The following is a 26,246-nucleotide window of genomic DNA, read 5'->3' as shown; positions in this document are numbered from 1 at the left end:
ATTGACTTTTATTAACACATGTTACGAGCAACATCTTGTTACAGTTCCTACGCGAGTACGAGCCTCAAGCGAGTCTTTCGCCCCCGTACATCGATCTCACGGAATGCCAGTACATGTGGCCGTACTGTACCCAACCGCTGTTCTATAGCGCCCAGCCTACGATAGTCAACGTTACGGTTATCAACGGCTTAGGCGTTGCTGGGGATGTGGTAAGTAATTTTTACTTAAAAGCATAATTCATAACTTTTGAGTCGTTCGGAAATAATGGAATGTGCAGTGCTTTGATTATATACTACACTAGATAGAGCGTCGCCTAAAAAATACGCTCGCAAAAACAGGCCAGCTCTTCTATGCTTGTGTGCGTGACCGCTTTGTTTTACACTCGCGTTATGTCATTCAATATGTCTATGTGTGCGTGCAAAATGTTGCCACCTATTAACATACCTCCCGATAAATAGGATAAATCGATCGGGATTGATTCGTGTGTACGATTTGAGTCAAATATTATAATTGTAAATATATTATGTATGTTTGTATTGGCTAATGTAACTCATGTATTGGCGGCGTTTAGTTGCATCTCTGTTTTATTGTTTACGTTGTAAGAAGTGTAACAAGAAGAGAAACAATTCTAAGCTGGCTTATATTGTTTATTTATTCGGGCGTCGTCTTGACAGACGAGAGGTAATATGGTGAAAAATTTTCATTAAAAAACTGACAACACCGGCAAAAAAGTCAAGTAAGAGCTGTGACAAATAAAAACGAAACCAAGTTAGCACAATTATATATTTTTAATTTTTTAACCATATCGATCCAACCACTACTCATATTATGGTGGGAAATTTTCAATAAAAACTGACAACACTGGCAAAAAAGTCAAGTAAGAGTTGTGTAAAATAAAAATTAAATGAAGTAAAATCTATATAGATCGATGCAACCACAACTCATAACATTATGGAGGAAAATTTTCATTAAAAAAATTACAACACTGGCAAAAAAAGTCAAGTAAGAATTGCGAAAAATTACTTAAAACAATAAATATTTTGCTGCGAAATAAATGACTTCAGGATTATTTAACGATGATAGGTGACTTTTTTATTCGTTTTTAACCGTCTTCTGTCATTTCTGTGGCGCAAATCGCCATTTTCAATCACTTTTTTAACAACTTTTATCAAGCGCGTGGCGTGCGTATTCAGTGATGTCACAAATAGCACTGACGGGCGAATCGCGGTGTTGTGTCCAACAGTTGGGCACAATATTTTCGACGGAATCGAGCGACTTAGGTTCTATCTAGTGTAGTATATAATCAAAGGTACAGTGTTCGATTTATTAGGCCTTTTTGGTAGCGTGAGGAGTGGGAAGGGTATGGACGCTATGGGCAGATATGTGACGTTAGTATACACCAGCCTGCGGCCCGCCGCACCGGGACTTTGTTAGTGACCCACGTAAATTGATAATTTTGACCATCGTTATTTTTTTAACCCTAAATAATTTTGGTTTCGCTCCGCGACATCAAGACCTGCTTATAGTGGCGCGTATAAAAAAGTTTGTGTAGTACACGCTATGGGCTAATCTGTGTAGCTATTGTATTGTTTGTGTGTTGGTAGATACTGCTCAGTCCACTTCAGTTTCTTTACGATCTTAGAGATCTTCTCGACCTATAAGAGACAATTTTGTTATTTATTATGAACTTGTGAAGATATTGTTTTTTATAATTTTAACCTTAAGAAATGTTGATGTTATTTATTATTGTTTTCTTATAACTTATGCAGTTAGTATATTTTGATAATAATTCTAATCATATAACATTTATGTTCTGAAATTCCGCTCCAACAGACGAAAGTATCCTGGCATCCGCACTTACCCCATGGCATTATGCTGTCGGTGTCGGCGGACTACAGCGAGGTGTTGTGGCCCTGGTCGGGGTGGTTGGCTCTCAGCTTTACCGTGCTAGAGCAGGGAGCGAAGTACGACGGGATTGTTGAGGTAAACACCTTAGCCACATGTTATGATTTATAAGTATCCTGGCATCCGCACTTACCCCATGGCATAATACTGTCGGTGTTGGCAGACTTCAGTGAGTTGCTGTGGCCGTGGTCGGGGTGGCTCAATTATACGTTTACGATAAGCAGTTAATGCTTACCACAAACGTAAAATCTTGGCAATGAATTGGCTAAATATTTTACTTATGATGGCTCCAAAATTTTTTTTATAATTTTGAAAAATAAGTTCTATACAGCTTTTTGGCATTATTTATGAAATTTTAAACGGTCTAAAATAATTAAATTTACTGATATAGCAAAGACACAGTCAAACATCTTAGTTATTATCCGTCATACTTCGAATAAGATGTAAGAAAACGCTCTGTTATTGTTAGTATGTTGATGGTATTTTTAACGCAACCCTTTTCGATATCCGTTCACTCTTAAACAGGAAAACTAATTTTACTTTACATTCTAGCTGTTAATAAAAAAAGTGACATGCATTAAATGTTTTTAGGGACATGTAAATGTGACTATCGAGAGTCACGATGAAACTGGCGAGGGGGCCACGAGGAATACTACGCTGATGCTGCCACTACGGTACGAGTTTTGTTTTAAGTTGTTTAATATTACATATAATTATACACATTATGTTGAATTCCCATCGATTGCCTACTTCTTGATTAATGTGATATTATCGGCCTTTTCCGGTGTCCAATTCGCTTACCTCGTAATTTCCATTCTATTATCAAATTGTATTGATAGCGTGCGATATCGTTTGATCGCAGTCGTGACATCACGCGGTCTTTTCGCGGTCGCGTCGATCGGTTCCCTTAATTTTTATAAGGTTTTTTTTTGCCAAAAGTAAAAAACGAATCCCATGATACCGAGGAAGCTATCAATTCGTACCGAATATTTCTTATATTACAATTATATTAACATCACCAGAGCTCGCATAATACCAGTACCAGTGAGAGAGCGTCGGCTCCTATGGGACCAGTACCACAGTCTGCGATACCCAAGTGGGTACTTTCCGCGAGACGATCTCAAGGCCAAGCATGATCCATTAGATTGGCACGCGGATCATATACACACAAACTTCAGAGACATGTACCGACGGCTGAGGGAACATGGCTTCTACTTGGAGGTTATGGGTGAGTGTCTATCAAACCTTTGCAGTGTAAAGCGTCTCCCAGACAGACGCGGCTTGCGGTGGCGGTGGCGGTGGCCGTCAGTTGGATGACTTGAGAGTTCTGGGAACGACACAGACACACGTCATGACACAAGACACAAGTCATCCAACTGACCGCCACCGCCACCGCAGGCCGCGTCTGTCTGGTGGCGCATCCGGTGTAAGCCGGCGGCATGTGTGGATACAGCATGGGAGACGCTTTTGTCGGGTCATGATTTACTATTACAGGAAAATAAGCACTCTAGAGCAGTGGTGCTCAACCTTTTATTAATACGGGCCACAAAAACACAGACAGCTGTGAAATTGCGCTGACATAATGTTGTATATCTAGCCAAAAGTGTAGGAAAAGTTTATGTTAAATCCAACCCCATAATAACCCAGATACAATTCCTTTTTCACTTCGGGCAGCTAGTCATACTAACTGGGAATTTTTACAAAAATCTTTCTGAACGTCGGAACTATGGTGCCTACCACGTGTTCGGGAACTAACACGGCGAAAAGAACCTAAATAAAATAAAAGTAAGATTTCTTAATGCAGTTGATAAAACAGCATTAACACTAAACAACAACAGTTGACAAAACTAAAAATAATTTTCAGGTACGCCGTTGACGTGTGTTAACACGTCTCTGTATGGAGCACTGTTATTAGTGGACCCAGAAGACGAGTACTTTCCTGAAGAAATGGCGACTCTCAAAAAAGCTGTGGACTCGGGTTTATCGTTAGTAGTCTTCGCTGACTGGTACAACGCGTCTTTGTTACGTCACGTCAATTTCTACGATGAAAATACGCGGCAATGGTAAGGAGACACCGTACACATTTTAAAATCAATAAAGGTACAAACTCAAAATATTTTATCGTAAAAGGCTTATATTTGTGACCTGAGAGGTGTCATTTTTATTTTTTGTCATCACACAAACATATACACAAACATATACCTAAGTAATATGTTTCTCAACATTTTGTTCATATCTTCTTATTTTCAGGTGGACACCAGAGACAGGTGGATCGAACATTCCTGCTCTAAACGACCTTCTAAGCATGTACCAAGTAAGTTTTTAGTTCACGAACTAAAATCAAAATCATCTCTGCAGCCCACTACAGTCACTGACAACTGAAGTGCATTCAAAATAGAATCCCACAAAACATCATAATTTTCCTGGACGGTTAAGCTTAGTCCCATTTTTGTGCTAAAGTTGATAATGTAATTGCGAATATTGTCAATAATGACAATGTTATCGACACCATTTATCCTAATACAAGTTCGTGTCCATTAATAATCCCACCAAAAACATTTTCATGTAAAAATGTTGCCAAGATGAGAACATATAGTTCGTGGTGTCAAAAAGTAGTGAGATATCATGTAGAGCCAAGTTTCTGGCTAGGCTTGGGGCCGAGAGTCTCATATATGGTCCAGAACCAGTCTTGGTATAACTCCCAGTACCACAAAGCAAGTGCTCAAGGAATGGGGTCACAGACTATGCCGGAAGCAATGGGCTGAGAGTTGAGACCCCTGGCCTTGAACACTCCAAGGCACTAATTCCTGACTTCAACAAGAAACAATCAGAATTAGTGCACCTTGGGTAGGAACCAATTAAGAATCCTTACCAGAAGCCTAACTGGGCACTGCAAGCTCAACAAACAGAATGGGTATTTGTAGCATAACGACTTGCAGATTCTGTGAGGGGGAGGATGAAACACCTATTCACCTTCTCCTCGACTGACCTGCTCTCCTACAGAGCAGGAACAGGCACCTTGGTCGCCACAAATACTCGTCCACGGAGGAAATTCGTGGCACCAACCCCAACCATATCGTTCAATTTATGAGCAGTATTGGGTTGGGGATGATACTCTAGTGCGAAGGAGGCACAATAGATCCTCATGGGTCGCAGTGACGTCAGGGCTACAGCGACCTGCCTTCTTTAAAAAAAAAAGTTTCTAACCTTACATACTCAGCCCTAAATCTAAATACCTTAATTTTACACTAAAGCGCGGCAAAATACTTGATAATAACATTAAATGTGTCAGCCGTACGAGAAGAATCTAAAAACTCTACATATTAGTCAAAATCGGTGGCCTGGCCATTTTAAAATAAAAGTTATTAAGTACAACAGAAAAGTAATATGTTAAGTTCAAAGCCCAAAGCATGACGAATAACAAAATGGCCAAGACACCGATTGTGACTGATTTCAAATAAGTATCTGGCATTATCCAAACCAAGTTACGAGGGTTCAAAAATACGATGAAACGTTTCCTGAAAAGGTAGGTAGTGCCCTTGCGCGCTTCGCTGGCTTATCTTGGCGGGGGCGTTCCCGACCCCGTGCCCCCAGATAATATCAATTTTTAACCGACTTCCAAAAACGAGGAGGTTAAATACGTTCGGCTGTGGATATGTTTTTTTTTATGTATGTTCAACGATTACTCCGCCGTTTGTGAACCGATTTTCAAAATTTTTGTTTTGTTATATTAGGTTTCACTCCAATTTGGTCCCATTTTCACAAAAGTGGTGACCTGATGATGGGATCCATGAGTAATCGAAGGAACTCCTCAAAATTCAAATGGAAACATATGGTTTTTTTGGTTTCATATAAAGCATTTCAGGTATATGTTACCAAAAAGTAAGATTTTGCACCAGGATACACCATGGTTCGAAGGTGGTGAACAAAACTCCTTACTCCTTATAGATACCTATTTGGGGGTTTCGGCGTTGTCTTAAGAACTGAAAGCATATACTACTATGCAAATTTAATTAATCATCATCATCATCACCACTATTCCACCATAAATCCATGAGTAATCGAGGGAACTCCTTAAAATTTATATGGAAACATATAGTGATTTCGATTATATGAGAAGTATCCTAAGCATATGCTACCAAAAATCAAGATTTTGCGATTTGATAATATACCATGGTTCCGAAGGTGCTAAGAGAGCTCCGGATTCCTTATAAATAAAAGTTTGCGACATTCGGAGTTGGTTTAAGAACTGAAAGCATATGCTACTATGCAAGTTACATTCATCATCATCATCATCATCACTACCACCAGTCACCAGACCATGAATTATCTAATTATAACCCTATTATTGGTACTTTTAATCGTCTTTAAGATCGAAACCCGAATTTGTCGAACGATTTAAAAAAATATAATGTTATTTCAATGCAAATGATTCGACCTTGGTGTTAAGGTTACCAAGTTAGCAATTTGATCATGAGATCTTTGAGGTATGCTAATCTCCTTAAAATTTATACGGACGATTATAGTTATATTTGAGCATAATACTATATTATGTTGAGCTGATGAGTTTTCATTAGTGTAATGATAGAAAGAAAGTCACTGAACAGAACTTTAGAGCCTTTAAAGACAGGCGTATGAACATTAATTTTATCATTGCTTGATTAACGCGAAGCATATTATACAGTGGTATATGCTTGGAGTTGCTTAAGCAATTCTGAAGTGGTAGTGATCTCAGACAATGAGTTCTCACATCAAGAAAGTGCATCCTGGATCCAAAGTCACTAAGCATACTGCATAACACATTAGTCTGTACAGGAAACCTCATAAATGACTAAAAAGAGTGAAATTATTATTTTTAACCAAAAATTAAAACTGTCTTCCAGGGTAAAAACAATAATAATTTATAATGAACAAAAAAGTATTAAATAATTTAATAATTCTTACTCTTTGAAGTGCCTTAGGCATAATTCTCCTAAACCTCAACTATTTCTGTACACAATATCTTCATTATTTTGAAGTCGGTACCAGTTTTAAATATAAAAAATATTTTGTCATAGAACTCAGTATTATTAGCTGGTACCGTCTTCAAAATAATGAAGATTGTGTACAGAAATAGTTGAGGTTTAGGAGAATCATGCCTAAGGCACTTCAAAGAGTAAGAATTATTAAATTATTTAATACTTTTTTGTTCATTATAAATTACTATTGTTTGTACCCTGGATGTCGGTTTAAATTTTTGGTTAAAAATAATAATTTTTTTTCGATTCAAAAAGTATTGTAGTAAGTAAAATTGCAGTAATAATAATCTGTTTTAAATTAACCTTTGTTACAGGTAGCATTTGGTGATCGAGTATTCGAAGGTTCTTTCAAGCTAGGCGGCCACAGAATGTACTACGCCAGTGGCACACACATACACAGCTTCCCCGAACATGGCATTTTGTTGACCGCCAAATTGACTGACCAAGGGCAGCATGTAAGTATATTTTAAAAGCTTTTTGTATCTAGAGTTTTTATTATTATTTTTGCTAACCAACAATAATTTTAACATTAAACAAATTAAATTGGAAATAATATGCACTGTAGTGTATATAAAAATAGTTCTGAGGTCTTATAATAGGTGTAGGTATTTTCTTTTTGCATTTTTAATCGACTTCAAAAAGGAAGTTATCAATTCGACGCGTGTAATATTTCCAGAACTGCCCAGTTTCCGTATGATATGTTAGACCACGGGTCACCAATTAGTTTCGCTCGGGGTCCGTTTTAAGAAATAATGACCTTTGCGGTCCACACATTTAAAAAAAATATTTATTAAACAAATGTAATTACGGAAATTACAAAAGTGTTTATTTGTATGAATGAGAGAGAGTGTCAATTTTTGCTGCTACAAGTTCATCAGTATGTCGAGACTGAAATTAATTTTTAAAGAAGAACATGCTTGGTCCGCACACAATGTTTCTGCGGTCCGGACGCGGACCGCGGTCCGCCATTTGGTGACCCCTGTGTTAGACTATATCAGCGTCTGAACAAATGTATGTATGTACCCATGTATGTTTTTATGTTTGCGTTCGCATTTTATCTCCGGAACTGCAAGGCTGATTTAAGTGATTATTTTTTAGTTCTACTAGGTATTGTTCAACTTAGGGAATACTGCCATTAAAATCGGTTCAGTAGTTTTTAAATTAGAGAATTTTAAATTTTAATTCTTAATAACGTACAATTTTGAAGTCGGTTTTATCTTTTTAAAATACTATATCGATTTAATGTTTAAATTGATTTCCCACTTATGTTTGTTATTTTTCAATGTTTAGAGTGTTACTACTTACTACCATCAATTATATTTAAGTAAGTATCTTTTATAACATGCATACAATCGTAACTATTTACTATTTTAAACAGTTGCAATTGATATCATATTTAAATAAGATCTTTATAATAAAATGTATTGTTATCCCGTAATAAAACGCAGCAAAATATACAAAAAAAAGCACAAGATAAATTAGCAATTTCAATTTCGTCTGTTGATTTAAAATAACGTTAAATACCTCTCTAGATTTTGTTCTATTAATGCAAAAGAAGGCATAGTATGTAACAACTAACAAGTGTTGTTGTTTTGTCAGATAATGTCTACGGAGAAAAATAGCGGTGGGGGTGGGTCGACCGGCGAGACAGTCGACGTACCGATACTGGGACTGCTACAAACTGACGGCGAAACTAGAGATTACACCAACAGTACCAGTGACCAAGTGCCTAAGGTAAGTTTCAAATCGAATCAAATAATTGTTATTCAGTGTAAATAAATAAAAAAATCTTTCTTCTGAAAGTCGAAATTACTGCTCACCACCGGTTCCGGAACTAATTTGGAGAAACAACAGCAGAAAATCTTACGTAAGATTCTAATCTTATTATATTATGCGATAAATCAGGAAACACTAAAATTAATATGGTAAGCTTTTGCTGTTGCGTATGGTCCACCAGACAATTTACACTTATAACTCTTCTAGTAATTTGGGGGTTGCATTTGAATTATGCATTATAAGGAGGGGGCGGGGGCGGAGGGAAGGGGGGAGAGGGGGACTCCCCTCCCCCTCCCTAAAGTTAGGAAATCAGTAGTTACCACGAAAATATTTTTTATTGTTTGAGGTTATATTCAATAAAACAACCAAATTAGTGGACTTACGACAAAATTTGTCTTTTTTTGGGTGTGGGCAAAATCGGTTCTATGTCTTATAAGTATATAGCTCCGACGCTGCGGGAATGCAATGCCCTATCGCAAGCCTATCGCCCTTGCGTAACAAATTATAGGCACTCATGGTCATTATTTGCACCCTGGTTAACTAACTAAAAGTTTCATTGCACTCTGTATACTTATATATTTTATAGATATATTATATTATAACAACTGGCTTTAATTATGAGTCGACGGAGCCGAGACGAAAAATCGGAAATTTTCTTTTTTCTTCAATTTTAAATAGGCATTAGTATTATGAATGCGAGAGTAGAACACCCGCGTGTCAATTCGCAATAGTTTTTATTCTACGAGCTACCAAAGTTTAGCGATTTTTTGCGGCCCGGAAGCGAAAAATCCATATATCTCCAAAATTTTTACGCAATAAATAAAATTTTGTATTCCACCTGAAAGCCTATTAAATAAGGTATATTTCAAGCTTTTTTCCTGTTCCGCCGTGTCGATATTTTACCTACAGTAAAATCGTTTTCATTTTTAGGTTTTTTTTTTTTTCCAAAACCAAACAAAAGATGCAATCGAAAATATCGACAAATTAAAGGTATAGTACCTGGATGACCGAGCTTTGCTCGGTACCTATAGCAAACACTCATTGCCTTCGTGTTACTTAACAACGCCATCTGCTGGAATAGCTTTAGCAGTTGTTGTGTCGTTAAAACAATTAGTTGCTCACAAAATTTTTATTGCAATATTTGTTTGTATGGTAGTATGGTAGGTCGCAAAAATACAGTTTTTTTATATTATTATTGCGGTCATACAATTGTGGCCGCCATATACTATAACTAACATAACGAAATAAAGGTAGGAGCTTCTACAAAAGTTACATATATATATATACAAGAATTGCTCGTTTAAAGATATAAGATAAGCATTGTATACGCACAAAAAAAAACACCTGTAACATCCGTTTACAACTGGAGATATTTGATCGTGAAATCCTAAGTTAGAGCTGTCATACGTTTTTCAATGGATGATGTGAATGGAGAAAATATAGTCACATAATATATTAACATTTATAGTATGAAAGTTATATACGCTTTTAATGAGTATATTTAAAATTATCAAAAATAAGTCTTAGAAAAAATATAAAACCTCCTCTTTTTTTGGAAATCAGTAAAAAAATCGGATGTCAGTTCGTAATACTTCAAACAATTAATATTATTTCCAGTATTTATTTTAAAAAATCAAGGTAAGTGGAAACGAAAAGACTACAAATAATACAGCGTTGCGTCGTTTGATAACCCTGTTGACAATTAAGTTTGTAAATTAAATAAATTGATTTAGCAGTGGTAGTAAACGGGTCTCACGGGTGATTTTTTTGTGCGTATAGAATGCTTGTATACCTTTAATTTGTCGATATTTTTGATTGCATCTTTTGTTTAGTTTTGGATAAAAAAAAAAGCTAAAAATGAAAATTATTTTATTGTTTGTAAAATATTGATACGGTGAAAAAGGAAAAAAGCTTGAAATATGCCTTATTTAATGGGCTTTCAGGTGGTATACAAAATTTTATTTATTACGTAAAAGTTTTGAGAAATATGGATTTTTCCCTTCCGGGCCGCAAAAAAACGCTAAACTTTGGTAGCTCGTAGCATCAAAACTATTTCGATTTGACACGCGGGTGTTCTACTTCTGCATTCATAATATTAATGCCTATTCAAAATTGAAGAAAATAGAAAATTTCCGATTTTTCGTATCCTCCGTACTATTTCTGGGTGGTTTACAAAAATTGTGTGTGATATATTGCTATAATTAATTAGCTAAAGATTGTATACTGTTCTTATATTTATGAAACTTAAAAACATTTTACTACGAATTACGCGTAAAACAAAACGTAACAATGGTGAAAAATTAATATTAAAGACACGATAACAAAAACTAACGTTCCGTCACACGTAACTTCAAACACGTATTAATTTATGAAGCCCTAAGCGGCCGCATCCGGCCGCGATAACAATAGACAAGTTATTGTGTCTCGTTATTCTACGATCGATGGGTTAAAAATAACTATGCGTCTCCTAGACACAAATCAGGTGTCATTTGAAAGGGGTAACTAGACCCTATAAAATGCCACCGTTCCCACCCCTCTCCCTATAATGCGTGATTCAAATACCAACCCGTAATTTGCATTTTCACGTTCCTGAATAATCACGAACACAACGTAAACGTTATTTCGCATCTCTGTGAAGCCATGGTACATAGTTGAGCCGGTTTATTGACGCCAAAGCATGACTCCCACGTGTGAAAGAGTAAAAAGTGAAAAAAAAAAATTGCTAAACATTGTTTTTAGTACAATATAATACTAAACCTGTATTTATACCTCCAGGCGGGTCGTATAGTTGTATATGGCGACTCCTCTTGTCTCGAAGGCGGCGCGGCGCGGTCCTGCCACTGGCTGCTGTTGGCCGGATTGCAGTACGCGTTGGTGGGACATCTACCGACCTCGCTCAAGGACGCCGCCGCGCCCAGGCACCATAGAGACGTGCATATTATACCGTCTGGTAAGAAAATATGCTTTATTGCTTTTCTCATTATCCTGTCATCTTCTGTTAATGGCTGTATTTGCATTCAGTAGTAGGACATATTATGCCGACCTCGCTCGAGGACGACGCCGTGACCTGCCACCGTGTTGATATTTTGCACATTGCCTAGTTAACACATAGGAATGTTTTCATTATTCTGTCCTTTGTTAACTACTATTAAAGGTAACGTTATGTAGACCGGCGTACTACAAGGATACTGTGGAAACGTGCTTCAAAGTATAATTCTGCCATGTTTATTATAAGTGTTTGTAATGCTAAGTAATCACATACGGTTTTGCTCGAACGAGCAATAACGTTGAGCAAAACCCGCGGTTTGGGATTTCGTCCACACATTCAGCAGTGCTCGATAGTTTTATTCTAAATCGATATATTATGTATTTATTTCCATCGAGCCGGCTCGATGCGAGCCTTCGAGCTGTGAGTTTTGCGGTCCACACAGAAATTATTAAGTACTCGATTTGGAGTAAAACCAACGAGCAAAACCGCATGTGAGTACTAAGGATAAATCTAATTTAAATGTTTTTAAATACAAAATGGATTTGCTTTAAAATATTATAATTTTTACAGACCTTCCCAAGCGTGCGGAAGGTGGTCGCCTCCATCTATACTCCCGAGTCCTATCAAAGGACGGGAGCGGGCCGCGACAGCTACCCGAGTGTGTAAGCGAGTCACCAATACCGCCGAAACCTGTACATACGCCGCCAGCTGCGCGGACACTGGCGCCCAGACACCAACCTACTGACCCTAAGAGCATAAGTGAGTGAAATAGTGACACTATAAGATCCCCAGACAACAATTCGATTTTTCGTCAGATCGGTTTCCTTAAAGTTCCGTGGACTTATAGAGGTTGTTATGACGTGCGCCAACGCGTGAATCGATGCTATAACGTACACAAAAGTTTTGTTCGTAAATAGTTGAGATTTTGCTCTTTCTAGACAAGACTTAAGCAAGCTTGAGTTTTTAAGGATAGTAGTAATCGGAATTACTGAATTAGTATTAGATTAGAAAAGTTTTTTGTGAAGATGCCTGTGTAAGGTCACTGAAAAAAAAACTTTCATCTATAGTTCTGTATCGCTAACTGTAGGTGAAAACAATAATTGCGTCAAGTATAGCCTCCATTTTATGTAGTTTATACTTTGTTATTTCATGATTTGCCAGGTGCTCCCGAAGTGGAAGGGACTGAGGCAGCGCCTCGTGCATGGCGCGGCTCAGGCGCGGCCCCATCCCGGCCTCACCAGGACACCGACCCCGGAGACTCCACCCTAATGAGCAGACTGCTCACCTTCTCCGCGCTAATGCTTATCCTTTACTGTTGCGTCATCTTCTGGAAGCGATACGGACGGAGATTCAGACGAAGAAGAATCATATCACTTGCCACTTAGCATATGCAAACATTGCAGGTTTATCTTAGCGGATTAAAAAGGCGACTGCGATCATGTATGCCGCTTTTGTTGGATTTTATCTGTGTCAAGAGTGTTTGCGTCTTTTAAATATTGCTATCGTGTTACCAAAGCGAGACGTTTTAAAGCGAAGTGTTAATGTGTGTTACATAGTTATGAACTGAAAAAAAGCATCTACTTTTCATGTGTAAATATTACGAGGCTTTAGAACTTTAGCTTTAAGGAGTGTCTGACTGAAATAGGACCAATGCTAAATAATTGTAAAGAATCGGAGGCATAGGTAAAAAAACGTAATTATTGAAAATTATAGGTTTTGGTCCCATTATATCTGAAAATGAGAGGATGCCTACAGATATAACATATATTATAGAGCACAAACTGAGAGATTATTAGTTATATCAGAGACCAGGTATATTTATTACTCTATGGTTATATTTATTGACAGAGCTATTGAATTATATTAGACAATCGTAGATGGGTATGAATAATCCAGTCTACTCACAATCTCTTTGACAAGTGTTATTTTAACATGCATGTTAAAAATAATAATATTTCGTGCGTCCGTGTAAATATATATAATATTATATACTTATGAATACATTAGGTACTCCAAGATTGAGCCTTGCATACAATCCTTCAAAGATGTTCCGGTGCGTGACCGACGTAAGAACTAACGCTACTATTTGTAAAGTGTCACTTCAAAAGAAACAACTGTTATCACTGACCTCCATTATACAAGTATGCTGGACTTATGATACCCACCTGCTGTTTGTGCCTATTGCCTATTTGAAGCGGAATCAGCGCCCCCAATGCGGGGGAAGAGACTAAATTTGAAGTAAATTGCAAATGGCCGCTTAATCATTATTGGTTGTCATCACTAGTATTAGTTCCAAGTACTCTCACTACTGTTATCAGCGCCAATATGGCGACTTTCAAACGTCATTTTTACGTCAGATTTAGTTCTCTTCCCCTGCATTGGGGCGCTGATTCCGCTTCAAATAGGCACAAAAAATAGCTGTCATTTCAAAGGGTATCATAAGTCCAGCGTACTTGTATAATGGAGGTCAGTGGTTGTCATACACTCTCGTCCTACTGTCAACAACGTCATCCAAGTATTTGACGATATCGAAACAGGAAGAAGAGCTTGTCAAATAGCTGTCTCCAGTGTCAAGTTATATTTTACAACATATAGCGTTAGTTCTGATCATAAAGAACCTAGCGGAATAGAGCAACAATCTCGAGCTGTCAAACGAAACTGAAATTGATTTACGTCTGTGTGTAAAAATCTGTTTACGTATACACTTACACAATCACCTTTCTAAGAGATTAAATTGTCAACGTGCCGATGAGTGCCAATAAGTGCCGACTGGACGTCAAACAGATGAAAAAAAATGGTTCTGCTGTCATATATCACACGTCTCTTTTTACCACGCAGTGTTAGTGATGTTACTGATAGTGACATCTTGCTTGCTCAGGTTTTTCTTTTTTCCGCTAGGTATATTAACTTTTGGTTCTGATTTAGGCTTCGCGCCCAAACAGCCTTTTATGTCGGTAAAACCTTAAACTTTTCTATAGTCTATATTTATATTTACTCTATATACATTACACATAATGTAGTTTGAAATGCTATTTTATTATTATGAATTACTTTGACATAGTTTAACGTTTCTATATTATACTTATAATATAATGCCCCTGGCTATTTAAAAAACTGTGATAACGTCATGAATTTGTGAGAAAATTAAATACATATTATGTTACACTACACTGTGTAGTGATTATCTTGGTAACGTTATTTGGAGTGTTGTCGTTTCTCACACGTCGGTAATCGATTTTTACCGAAAAACGAAGATTGGCCTAATCAGTAGGAGGGAAATAATATGTAATTATGATTGATTATTATTATTGTTATTCACATTACAGCAAAGTTGTAACATTACTGAATACCTACATAAGTCACTGTTCCTTTGTAAAACTTAACTATGCTCGCAAATAATGTATACTTATAATATACTATTAGTTCCATGAGTAAGTAAGTACTTAATTGTACTTAGTGAATTGTGGGCATATTTTACTTTTAGGTCCACTATAGATTATTTTAAATAACGTAATTATATTATATCAAAAATCATTTATTGTTTGAACGCTTGCTATTATGTAGTGACCGTTTTAAAATTTACCTTGTCTGAAGTTAATTTAGTTAAAAATAGAATGTAAATAGTTTTTTTTTTACTTTAAACGTTAGTTAAGTAGATAGTTTGAATTAATAGTGTTAGTTAACTTTTGTAAGGATCAATTACGTCATTAACTTACGTACGTAGGTATAAAATGGCCCCTTTATAACTCTAGTTCAATTCTTATTATGAAATATCAACTCGCGGATTCTTAATCTACTTTAAGATTGAAAAGGAAGGTGTTTCATAATAATATGAATCGTCGAAAACGGTCGTTCCAGGTCGTAACAAACCTGTGTTGCTACAATAGAGAAGCTACGAGGGTATAATCATTTTCCTGGGTTTTAAATATTGTAATGTTGGAGTCGTAACATTCCATCATCATCATGTTACCTAATGTGATATTCGTATTAAAATGTCTACTTAAAATATTTCACTACCTCTTATAGTATTGTAGCCACCATAGGGTATTCACGTGTTACGTCACGCAACATTTTGACTTATTACTATGGGTGTTGGGCCATTAAGAGTTTTTTGTGGAGTAATTTGTCTGTTAAATATCTAATTTACGCGGGCGAAGCCGCGCGGAACGTCTAGTATGGTAAATATTCTCGTATGGGAAATGATCTTGGTTTACGTTTGTATGAGAATTTCGATGACACTCGGACTCTTAATATTTCTTATAATAACCTATGGAATATACCCTTTTAAGGGTTCCGTAGTCAACAAGGAATCCTTATATCCGTTTCGGTCTGTCCGTCCGTCAGTCTGTCCATCTGTGTACCCGTCTGTCTGTCTGTCCGTCTGTCTCACTGTCTGTCCTCGGTTTTGCTTCTGAGCAATAACCATAGGACCTACAAAGCTGTAATTTGGCATGAATTTATTATTATGTATTAATGATGCCGACAAAATGGTACATGAAATCTTAAAAAAATATTGTTTTAGGGTACCTTACACTTCAAGCGGGGATGAAATTTTTTTTAGAGTCCATCCCATCGTGTGGGGTGTCGTTGGATATTTTTTTTTAAATATTATGACTTATGAGTATTCATAGATCATTTTCCGAGTTAGAGATCCGTTTATGAAATATTTAGTTTTAAAGTGGAAAAAATCGTTAGAGTCCAGTGTCCCCCCTTCTACCAGCTAAACGGCTGCTTCTGGAAATGTGAAAAAAATCCCGGGAGTAGCAAATATGCTGAATTTAAAAGGAAAACTATCACGGGTAAGAAGACATCATAATATATTGAGTAATTGTCGATCAACTAAAAAACATGTAATATATTTGGCGAAGTATAAAGGAACTTTTCGTTCAAATTCCTTTGAAAGTAGCTGAGATGATGTTGTTAGTAGTATAAAACACGTTAGAAATTTACATTTATTGACCATACAAAAAATTAAAAAAAAAACGAGCGTTACTACGGAACCCTGTATTGCGCGTGGCCCGACATACACTTGGTCGGTTTTTATTAAAGATATTTACGTAGCGTCTAACTAATCGCGATTCGTTGTCGATGCATGTCTTGTAACTTCTAATATATTATACTATATTAAAAGTTACAAGACAGTAAAAGTACTTATAATATATTATATTATGCAAGTGAAAATATGTAAGAGCCGGGAGCTATAATATCTTATTGTCTATGGAATCGTCCAATGATCTGTGTCCGGATCATTTTTTGGGGAAGCTTTTGGTTAAGATTTCTGGGTGGCTTTAACATCACTCTCCTGACTGTGACGTAACATGTGAATCACCCCTTGTCCACTGCACAAAAGATACTTACAATTCAAATACTTAGTAAATATTTTACCTTAAACATGACTCAATAACAATAATAACGCGTTTTAGAGCAAAAAATTACTAATAAACATAATAATGCCAAAGATAATTTCAGATGAGACTAAAAATTTATGTAGGTACCTAAGTAGGTATTTTTTTTTACTATTACCATGTTTTAGATTAATTCTGAGCAAGACGATACAACGAATACCTTACAATAATAATTATTATTAAGTATTATTATAGTCTACAGACAATAATAATACTTAATAATATCAACTCTTACTAGTTCGAAAGGCGAATATTTAAACGCAATAATTTTATTGATAAGTTTACGATTGACCGTTACATTTAAATCGCCTAAACTTGCCAGTCAAGGGCCCACTTGCACAAATCTGGGTTATAACAACCTGCAATAAAATCACACCTTCTCTTTCATATACTTAACTACCTATACGAAATTCTTCGAGCGAGATTATCTTAATATATATATTTCTTGTGTGCGTGTGTATGTGACTGAACTCCTCCTAAACGACTGGACCAATTTTGATGAAATTTTTTGTGTGTGTTCGTGGAGATTCGAGAATGGTTTAGATTTACAGTTTGGTCTACTGGAAAATGTTTTTTCAATTAATTTCTTATTTATAAGGAGTTGTTGATTTTGGAATGTTTTACATTAGATCCGGCGGACGGCGCTATCATCGCATTCAATATTATTCTATTTCAATTTTAGTTTGTCCTGACAGATGGTGCTACGATTAATTTGAAAAAAATTTTGTTATTCAATTCATGTGCTGATTAAAATATTAAATAAATAACACATAGGCTACAATTTTAACCGACTTTCAAAATGGGGGAGGTGTTATGTTCGTTTTCTTATATTCAACGATTACTCCGCCGTTTGTTAACCGATTTTCAAAATTTTTCTTTTGGTATATAGGGTATCATCCCAATTTGGTATTATATTCAGAAAAGTGGTGATCTGATGAAGGATCCATAAGTAATCGAGGGAACTCCTCAAAACTTATAGGGAAACATATGGTGACTTTGGTTTCGTGAGAAGTATTCTAAGCATATGCTACCAACAAGTAAGATTTTGCACCGAGATATACCTGGTATACCGTGGTTCGGAAGGTGCTGAGAGAATTCTTGATTCTTTATAGATACAAGTTTGGGAGTTTCGGCGTTGTTTTAAGAACAGAAAGCATATGCTACTGTGCAAATTACATTCTTCATCATCATCATCATCATCATCATCACTACCATATTATACCATTTCATAGTCTTTTAGATCGAGACTCGAGTTTGTCAAGCGATAATTAAAAAAAATCTATATCTACCTAATATTATAAACCTGAAGAGTATGTTTGCTTGAACGCGTCAATCTCAGAAACTACAGGTCCGATTTAAAAACTTATCTCAGTGTTAGATAGATCATTTATCGAGTAAGACTCATCATTTATCGAGAAGGTTATATTATATTATTACTCTAAGACTAATACGACAGAAGAAACTCAGGAAAATGTGGGAAAAACGGGGGAAATATTTTTTATGGGAAAATGTACCTACGGATTCTGTAAAATTTCTAATTTACGCGGGCGAAGCCGCGCGGGACATCTAGTAATATTATGTATAGTTAATCAGGGTAAGTTCGGACACAGAGTAAGTCCGGATAATTCAAGTTAACGCTAAAGTTGGGTTGCACCAGAGGCGTGGTTAAAGTTAAAGTTTAACTAAAGTTATTTTTATACTTAAATATGGCGTCCTTTAGCTTTAACTTTAACCGGAGAAATTCACGTATGAGCGGAGGTAAGGACGCCGTATTTAACTTTAACCAAAGATTTGACATTTTGCACCGTTGTTAAAGTTACAGTTAAAGTTAAAGTTAGCTGGTGCAACCCCGTCTTAGACTGGATTGCACCAGAGGCGTGGGTAAAGTTAAAGTTAAATATGGCGTCCAAACACCCCATATTCTCATACGACATTTTGTCAATTTTTCCGGTTATAGTTAAGGTTAAAGTTAAAGTTAGTTGGTGCAACCCAGTCTTAATTAAACTATATTTAACCGAGGATTAACTATAACCCAGGTTAGCGCAAGTGGTCTTACTTATAATATCCTAATATGACATGAATAATTTTACGTGCAACATCTCATTTAAGTACATTATACTATTGTAGATAATATGTAATAAAAAAAGATAACGTACACAACTTTAAACGGCATAAATCATAATATTTTATTTTAGTGAAATTAAATAATGTTATTTATTTATTTTAATGCAGGTATAAGATATATCTGAGTTATAGATTTGTACAGTATAATTAGTAATTACAATAAAAATGTTATTTTTACATATATATTTTTTATTGAAAAAAGATACAATTTTGCTTAGTTTATAAAACTGGCTAGAACACCGAACTACTAAGTAGTAGAACACTTATTTATTAGTAATTAAATTTTGTCCTACCGTACCGAAACCACTTTATACGTGCGCGATGTAGTCGTGGATGAAGTTTAGGTAAAAATATTACTCTTAGCCAAACATATTTTTAATATTACATAATTTATTTTTTCGTTGCGTATAATAAAACTTTATATCGCTGTAAAATATAACTTTATATCACTGATTCACTGAGATATAATAAGTACTACGTATATATGCACTTGTTCGCATAGGCTTCAAATCGGGAACCCTGAAAAACTGTTGATTCAAAAATTGGAGCCCAGCTTCTGAAGTACCCATCCATGGCCTACCCGAGTAGGAAATATGACATAACATCTGCATAACTAGATCGATGCCCACTCGACCTACACTAATTTTTCTGTTTTGTCAAACCCATGTAATGAACATTATGAATTTTAGGTGTTATGGTTGGTTTATGGTTTAATTTAATGTTTGTCTCCCTTGTTTTTATAATGGTAATGACGGCACGATATCTCGACACCAGTAATAACTTAACCCAGACTGGTGCAAGTGACTCGGTTTAAGCGACTTAATGAATGTTCAAAGTTTCATTCAGATGTAGGTTGGTGATGATTTGAATATTCGAAGTGGCATTAGTGATTACTGATTAGGCATACAATGTTGTAGGTCAGTGGGTATGTACTGTACAATGTACTGAAGTTAACACATAATACTGTCGTGACTCGCGATGTATCTAGCAATAATTAGAGTAGTGTTTTGACCCGGATGTCAAAGGTTTGAGCGGTGGAAAATGTTTGAGATTATTTGCGGTTTGATGTAAGAAAAATACTTATTTAGGTACATGCTTCTGTTAGGTGTTTTCAATAGACTATCATAATATTATGTTACGTGTCCAGATGAAAATAGATATGTTAATACAGAAACAACTCAAAAGTAAGCGGGTTCATATTACAACTTTATGTGTAGTTAAAATGTGTTTATTATTCGGTCATTACCATAAAGTTAATATTCCTAACTAGGTATATTAACTTTGAGTCACTTTAACTTTATGGTCATTACACGTTATAATTAGACAGGCATTAGACGGTTAAATAGCAGATTTCATGCTCTCTGCGGTAACCTTGTCCCGCGATAGTGATATTGAGGCCGGGACATTAGCAACGGCGCACCGTATCAGAGTTACATCATCCCATTCCCATCATCCGACTCTCCCTCTAAAGATAATTAGCTACCTAAGCCGGCCGTGATATCACATCCCTTAGCATCTGCCGCGTAATTACAGAATAATTACTGAAAATCAGAGAGCATGCATGCTGGCGTAGATACCTACCACGGTGAAATTCGTCCGAGCACCGCGCGCGCATGCGCCTCCCATGCATGCGTCATTCTATACGTAATCGGCTTTTTGCAGTCGGCCAAACGTCAAACGGTCGGTCGTACTCAGTAGGTAGTCGGCAGTCGGCAATTCGCGGTCGCGGCTATTATTATCGCGCGATATTCAGCGCAAACAGTCACCATGTCGCGAGTTTACCACCCGTCGGACTATGTCGTGGAAAAATCTCTGCTGCCGTCCTTCGACGAGTACAAGAAGATGCACAAAAAATCCATCGAAGACCCGGAAGGTTTCTGGTCGGAGATCGCCAATGAATTCTACTGGCAGACACCATACCAACCCGGAAATTTCGTCTCGTACAATTTCAATATAGAAAAGGGCAATATTTTCATCAAGTGGATGGAAGGGGCCGTCACGAATGTGTGCTTTAATCTGTTAGATCGCAACGTGAGGAACGGACACGGGGACAAGATCGCATATTATTGGTAAGCAAACTTAAAGCAGGAATCAATAAACAGCTGAGCGAGTGCACCTCACTGAGACGGCGCGCGAATTTATTGATTTTTTTACTCACTGATTTTTATATGAGTTTTGGATCTATTTTTATTTAATTGACTTGATTACAAAATATGCTTTACCACTTTGTAGATTATGCTTTTTTGTACATTTATCAGCAACTAGCGAATTCTATTTTTTTATTTATTATTTCGGCTTGTTTTAATTCTGTTTTCTATTAGACATAATTCTCATTTGTTTTTTTGTTGTTTTTAAGATATTTGTATTTTATCGTATACGATAAAATATTAAATATTATAATTAACATTAATATACAAATTAACATAAACAACATGCACTTTGTATCATTGTTTTAAAATGTCATTTTTTGTGTGACGTATCACGTAGGTAGGTAATAAATGGACGGCCCCTTTATATGCAGTCAAGAAATAACTATCTGGGGGCACGGGAGTGCCCCCGCCAAGATGAGCCAAGCGAAGCGCGCAAGGGCACTACCTTCCTTTTCTCGAAACGTTTCGTCGTATTTTTGAACCCTCGTAACTTTGGTTTGAATAATGCCAGATAGTTGAAATTTTTAAGATATAATGACATGGGTATAGTTATTAAATGCGCAAATTTTGAATATCGTAGCTATTATACTTTAGATTTTATAGGTTCCACAATTTGGTCACTGACTCACCGATCATCAAAACTGTTAGGGTACTTCCTGAAGTCTTAGAAAGCTGAAATTTAGGCCACCGATTTTGACTAATGTATAGAGTTTATAGATTCTCCTCGTGCGGCTGACACATTATAATATTATTATCAAATATTTTGCCGCGCTTTAGGGTAAAATTAAGGTTTTTAGATTTAGGGTTGAGTATGTAAGGTTAGAAACTTGGCTCTACATGAGATCTCACTACTTTTTGACACGACGAACTATAATATTATGTTCTCATCTTGGCAACATTTTTACATGAAAATGTTTTTGGTGGGATAACTTTGTCGCGTTCAGTAGTTTTTGAGGTAGATAATTTTAATTCTCAGTTACTTATTTACAATTTTAAAGTCGGTTTTATCTTTTTAAAATACTATTATTATCTCGTCACCATAAACTCATCATGCTTAGGTAAATAATGGTAAATGTGTCGGAAGTTGGATTTCGCCACCGCATGCCTGTAGATTTTCGATTGATCGATTTTGAAAGATGCGGGATTGCATACTCTGTGTTTGACTGCCATTAAAACTTTATTTTGATCGAAAAACTAGATAAAACTAAGGGCCTATTTCACCATCTACTGATAAGTGCCAGATAGGCTTTCCACAACTTATCTGACAGATAGAGTATAGAGTATCTGTCAGGTAAGTTGTGGATAGCCTAACCGACACTTATCAGTAAGTGGTAAAACAGCCCCATTACTCATCCATGTTGCTATCGCTGTCTCTCGAATAATTTTTCCAACGTATACTACAAAAACAGTAGTTAGTCCTATTTTATTCTTCGTTTATTAATTCGTAAATGAATATTAGAAGTTTACATAAGCTGAAGTTGCTGTAGGCTCCCTTTTGATTCGCCAAATGCTTTCTGCGCTTTCAAAACATTATAAGTATTATACCGTTGCCTCAAATTATTCTGCCGTTACAACGGTAACAAGTAACGCGTAATAAACTAACAACGAGTGTAAGAAAAAAATCTCAACTATATTTTCGTGTAAGTATAATTTTTTGTAGACATGATTTTAACTTGATTCAGCTTTTATCTCTAGACCAGAGATACAAGAGATTTTAATGAGCATTAGTAATCATTATTTCGTAACTATTCTATGCTCTTAGTACCTACTATATACGTTATGTTATTTCTTCCTATGTATATTACAGTTATAATTTATTATTGTTGTTAGTAATTTACGGAAATATGCTATTAAAAATTAATTATGTAAGCCGAGAAATATCTAACTTTGCAAAACACGTGTGGGTCAGCATAATAACTGAATTATTCAATAATTTTCTAATTTGTTATTCTATTTACCTGACAATAGGGAATATTAAGCAAAGGTCGGAGCAGAGGGCGTAAATTATCCGAACAAAATCCGACATGTTGCACACGTCGTAACAGAATATTGACAGAAACGTTGTCAAACGTCGAACAAAACTTTTTGTTTACTATCTAAGCTGGTGCTGCCCCTAGCGTGAAAATATTGCAGTAATATATCCTATCTGTCTGGCTAGCGAAAGATGAGACTGGCTTTTTATTCCAAAACTGATTATGGTAACACTGTCATTAACGTCAGTGTCACCTATAGCATCTGTTGTTTATGTGTCAAAGTGAAAAATATTTCTGTGATTTTCTAATTTAAACGTGACGAAAACTTTGAAAAGAGATTTGCGAAAACTGCTTTTAGCTATGATTAGTAAATACGAACAAAAAAGAAGTGAAAAGGATGCAATTTTTAAACAAAAACAAGATTGTTTACATGAAATATCCCAGTGCATTGGTAAGTACAGGTAAAAGATTTTGATACTTTCAATTACAATTAATTAAAATCTATCATTTAATTGAATTTATTGTTTTGCGGGTAACATGAATGATGCAAAGGATTCAGTTATGCAAGTTAAAATATCAAGCATAAATAAATTATGAGATATTATGTTCCAAGAAGAGTGTTTAAAGACAAAATCAGTTCCCTGGTGAGATTTCTTCTTAGACCGCACAATGTTTTAGAAATCCCCAAAATCGGACATGACTAAATTAATGCAATGAATCGATGGCGTCTTATATTTCAAACGCAAGAGTAGAACTCCCGTGTGCGCATTTTACTTATTTTTTGAGAAAATCAATTTTTAAAATAGTCATTTTTTGACTCCCTGAAAACGAAATTATTTTATTTAAATTAATTACGTTTGTAAACTTGCTACCCAGTTGACTAGATTGATCATTAAGAGACACAAATTTTGTACTTTATTTCATTCCTACAATTCAAGTAGTTCCTGAGGACCGGTAAGACCCTAACGTTACAAAAAAAAATACCTGAAAGCAACCTTGTTATTGAATGATTATTTTATTTATGAACATATTTTCAGATATCAGTGTTTGTACCCTAAAAAGGAATAAAAAAGGAAGGCCACATAAATAAAGGCGTATGGTTACGGGAGTTTGGCTGGGAGGTGTTAATGTATCCACCGTATAGTCCTGACCTTGCACCTTCAGATTTCCACCTGTTTAAATCGCTGCAGGATTCCTTAGGCAGTGTCAGGCAGACATCACAAGAGGACTGCCAAAACCACTTGTCGCAGTTTTTTCATCAGAAGCCCCAAAATTTTTATAGCAATGGGATCGTTTCCCGACCAACAAGATGGCAAAAAGTTGTCGAACAAAATGACAACAATTGTAAATAAACTGTATAAAAAAACCTTTCGAATGTTTATATAAAATGCGAAAAAAAATTCCGCAACCTTTGATTTTCTGTGTTGTTTTTTCATCTCCCCTTAATCCTTTGTTTTTAATCACCTTGCAAGGGAGGGTTATTGGTTTCAGGCATGTACAAGTATGTATTAAATAAACATATTTGAGTATAATTAATACAATCTATGATGCTTGCGAGTAATAATATAATATAGGAAATTATTTAAGATTTAAATTAAATGATATTTAAACTTAGAAACAGTAGTGACAATTTAGCTTAAGAAAATGAAGATAATTGTTTGGTTAAATTATATTTTGTAATATATTTCATGATGTACGGTAAGTATTAAAGAAGACGTTTTAATACTCCGACAAAAACATGCAAGAGTTTTCGTCAAAAACAAAACACAATGAAATGTAGGTATTGCAAAATAAAATTTAAGTAAACAACAACAATAAACTTATTCTTGAAATGAGTTATCAAAACTAAAATATAATATTATTGTCATTAATAATCAAGTATCAAAACTATAATTCCGACTATAGACAAGGTTGCCATACGTAGATTTTTTTAATTTACCGCCTTTTTCCAGTATCATCTTTCGCTAGCCAGACTCTATTATTGATGACCTTACCTTAGCTCTACGTTTTATAGTCTCTTAAGTTTAAGAGTTAAGACCATAGACTATTAACAGTTCAAGAAAAAAATTTTTTTCGCCATAATCGAATTGTACACCTTCGATTCCAATGAGTTTCTAAAATACAGTAACATAGAATATCATTGTTCGATTCACGTATCACAAATCACAATATTGAATATTCACATATTATAATTATTAATACTTATTTCAATAATGGGGGCATAATAACAGACAAACAACGATTGACATACCAGTCTGCAGTAAACTGTCCTTTCATCTTCTAGCACAACTGTCGCGAAATGACCTTTCTGACCGAAGAATGAGGCAATCATCTTTTTTCCTTAACTATTCCTTTCTTTACCTTAGTTGGCTGATCCTCGAAAGAAACACCCACTGAGCTGATTGTCTTTTGGTTTCGGGTTTGTAGCAATATATATCCAGCTTTCATTACCTGTGACGATGTCAAATACAGCATTTGAGTCACCACCGTTGAACTTATCAAACATTTGGCGATACCAGTCTATGCGAAGGCGTTTCTGGTCGTCAGTTAAAGTATGGGGAATCTATGTGGTACAAAGCTTACTGACGCCTAAATGTTGTCTCATACCAATGCCTAGGCTTGCCCGTATGTCCTGGTAGGTATATCTTCCTCTTTCATGCGTCGCACAGCACTGACACAGCACTGATGTTATTTTCAGTAGTCGCTGTTAAAGGACGTCCCTCACGCGGATCATCACTGAGATTTCTACGTCCACGCTTAAACTCTTTAAACCAATTGTAAATAGTGGCACGAGATGGGGCTTTATTAAGAAATGCTAATTGCAGCCTATCATAGCTTTGTTGTTGAGTCCACAACGAAAGTCATAATAAATCATTGACCGAACATTTTCTCGCGTTAGCTTCATT

The 26,246-nt window shown here is 35.8% G+C and overlaps 2 protein-coding genes across 2 annotated transcripts in view; both read left to right on the top strand.

Moving 5' to 3' along the window:
- Positions 1-13,350, top strand: part of LOC121738720 (membrane-bound transcription factor site-1 protease) — a 32,653-nt gene extending 19,303 nt beyond the window's left edge. Inside the window, exons 10-20 of the mRNA XM_042130946.1 lie at positions 45-209; positions 1,834-1,983; positions 2,497-2,579; positions 2,928-3,133; positions 3,770-3,968; positions 4,156-4,219; positions 7,238-7,378; positions 8,523-8,657; positions 11,475-11,649; positions 12,259-12,447; positions 12,850-13,350. Of these exons, the coding sequence (XP_041986880.1) occupies positions 45-209; positions 1,834-1,983; positions 2,497-2,579; positions 2,928-3,133; positions 3,770-3,968; positions 4,156-4,219; positions 7,238-7,378; positions 8,523-8,657; positions 11,475-11,649; positions 12,259-12,447; positions 12,850-13,073 (1,731 nt within the window). The 3' untranslated portion in view covers positions 13,074-13,350. The remainder of the gene's footprint in view (positions 1-44; positions 210-1,833; positions 1,984-2,496; positions 2,580-2,927; positions 3,134-3,769; positions 3,969-4,155; positions 4,220-7,237; positions 7,379-8,522; positions 8,658-11,474; positions 11,650-12,258; positions 12,448-12,849) is intronic.
- Positions 13,351-20,891: 7,541 nt separating this feature from the next.
- The window catches only part of LOC121738815 (acetyl-coenzyme A synthetase), a 38,135-nt gene continuing 32,780 nt past the window's right edge, over positions 20,892-26,246 (top strand). The window contains exon 1 of the mRNA XM_042131065.1: positions 20,892-21,286. Within this exon, the coding sequence (XP_041986999.1) occupies positions 20,985-21,286 (302 nt within the window). The 5' untranslated portion in view covers positions 20,892-20,984. The remainder of the gene's footprint in view (positions 21,287-26,246) is intronic.

The sequence above is a fragment of the Aricia agestis genome, chromosome Z (assembly GCF_905147365.1).
Source record: "Aricia agestis chromosome Z, ilAriAges1.1, whole genome shotgun sequence".
NCBI lineage: Eukaryota > Metazoa > Arthropoda > Insecta > Lepidoptera > Lycaenidae > Aricia > Aricia agestis.
This window is presented reverse-complemented; position numbering and strand designations above follow the sequence as displayed.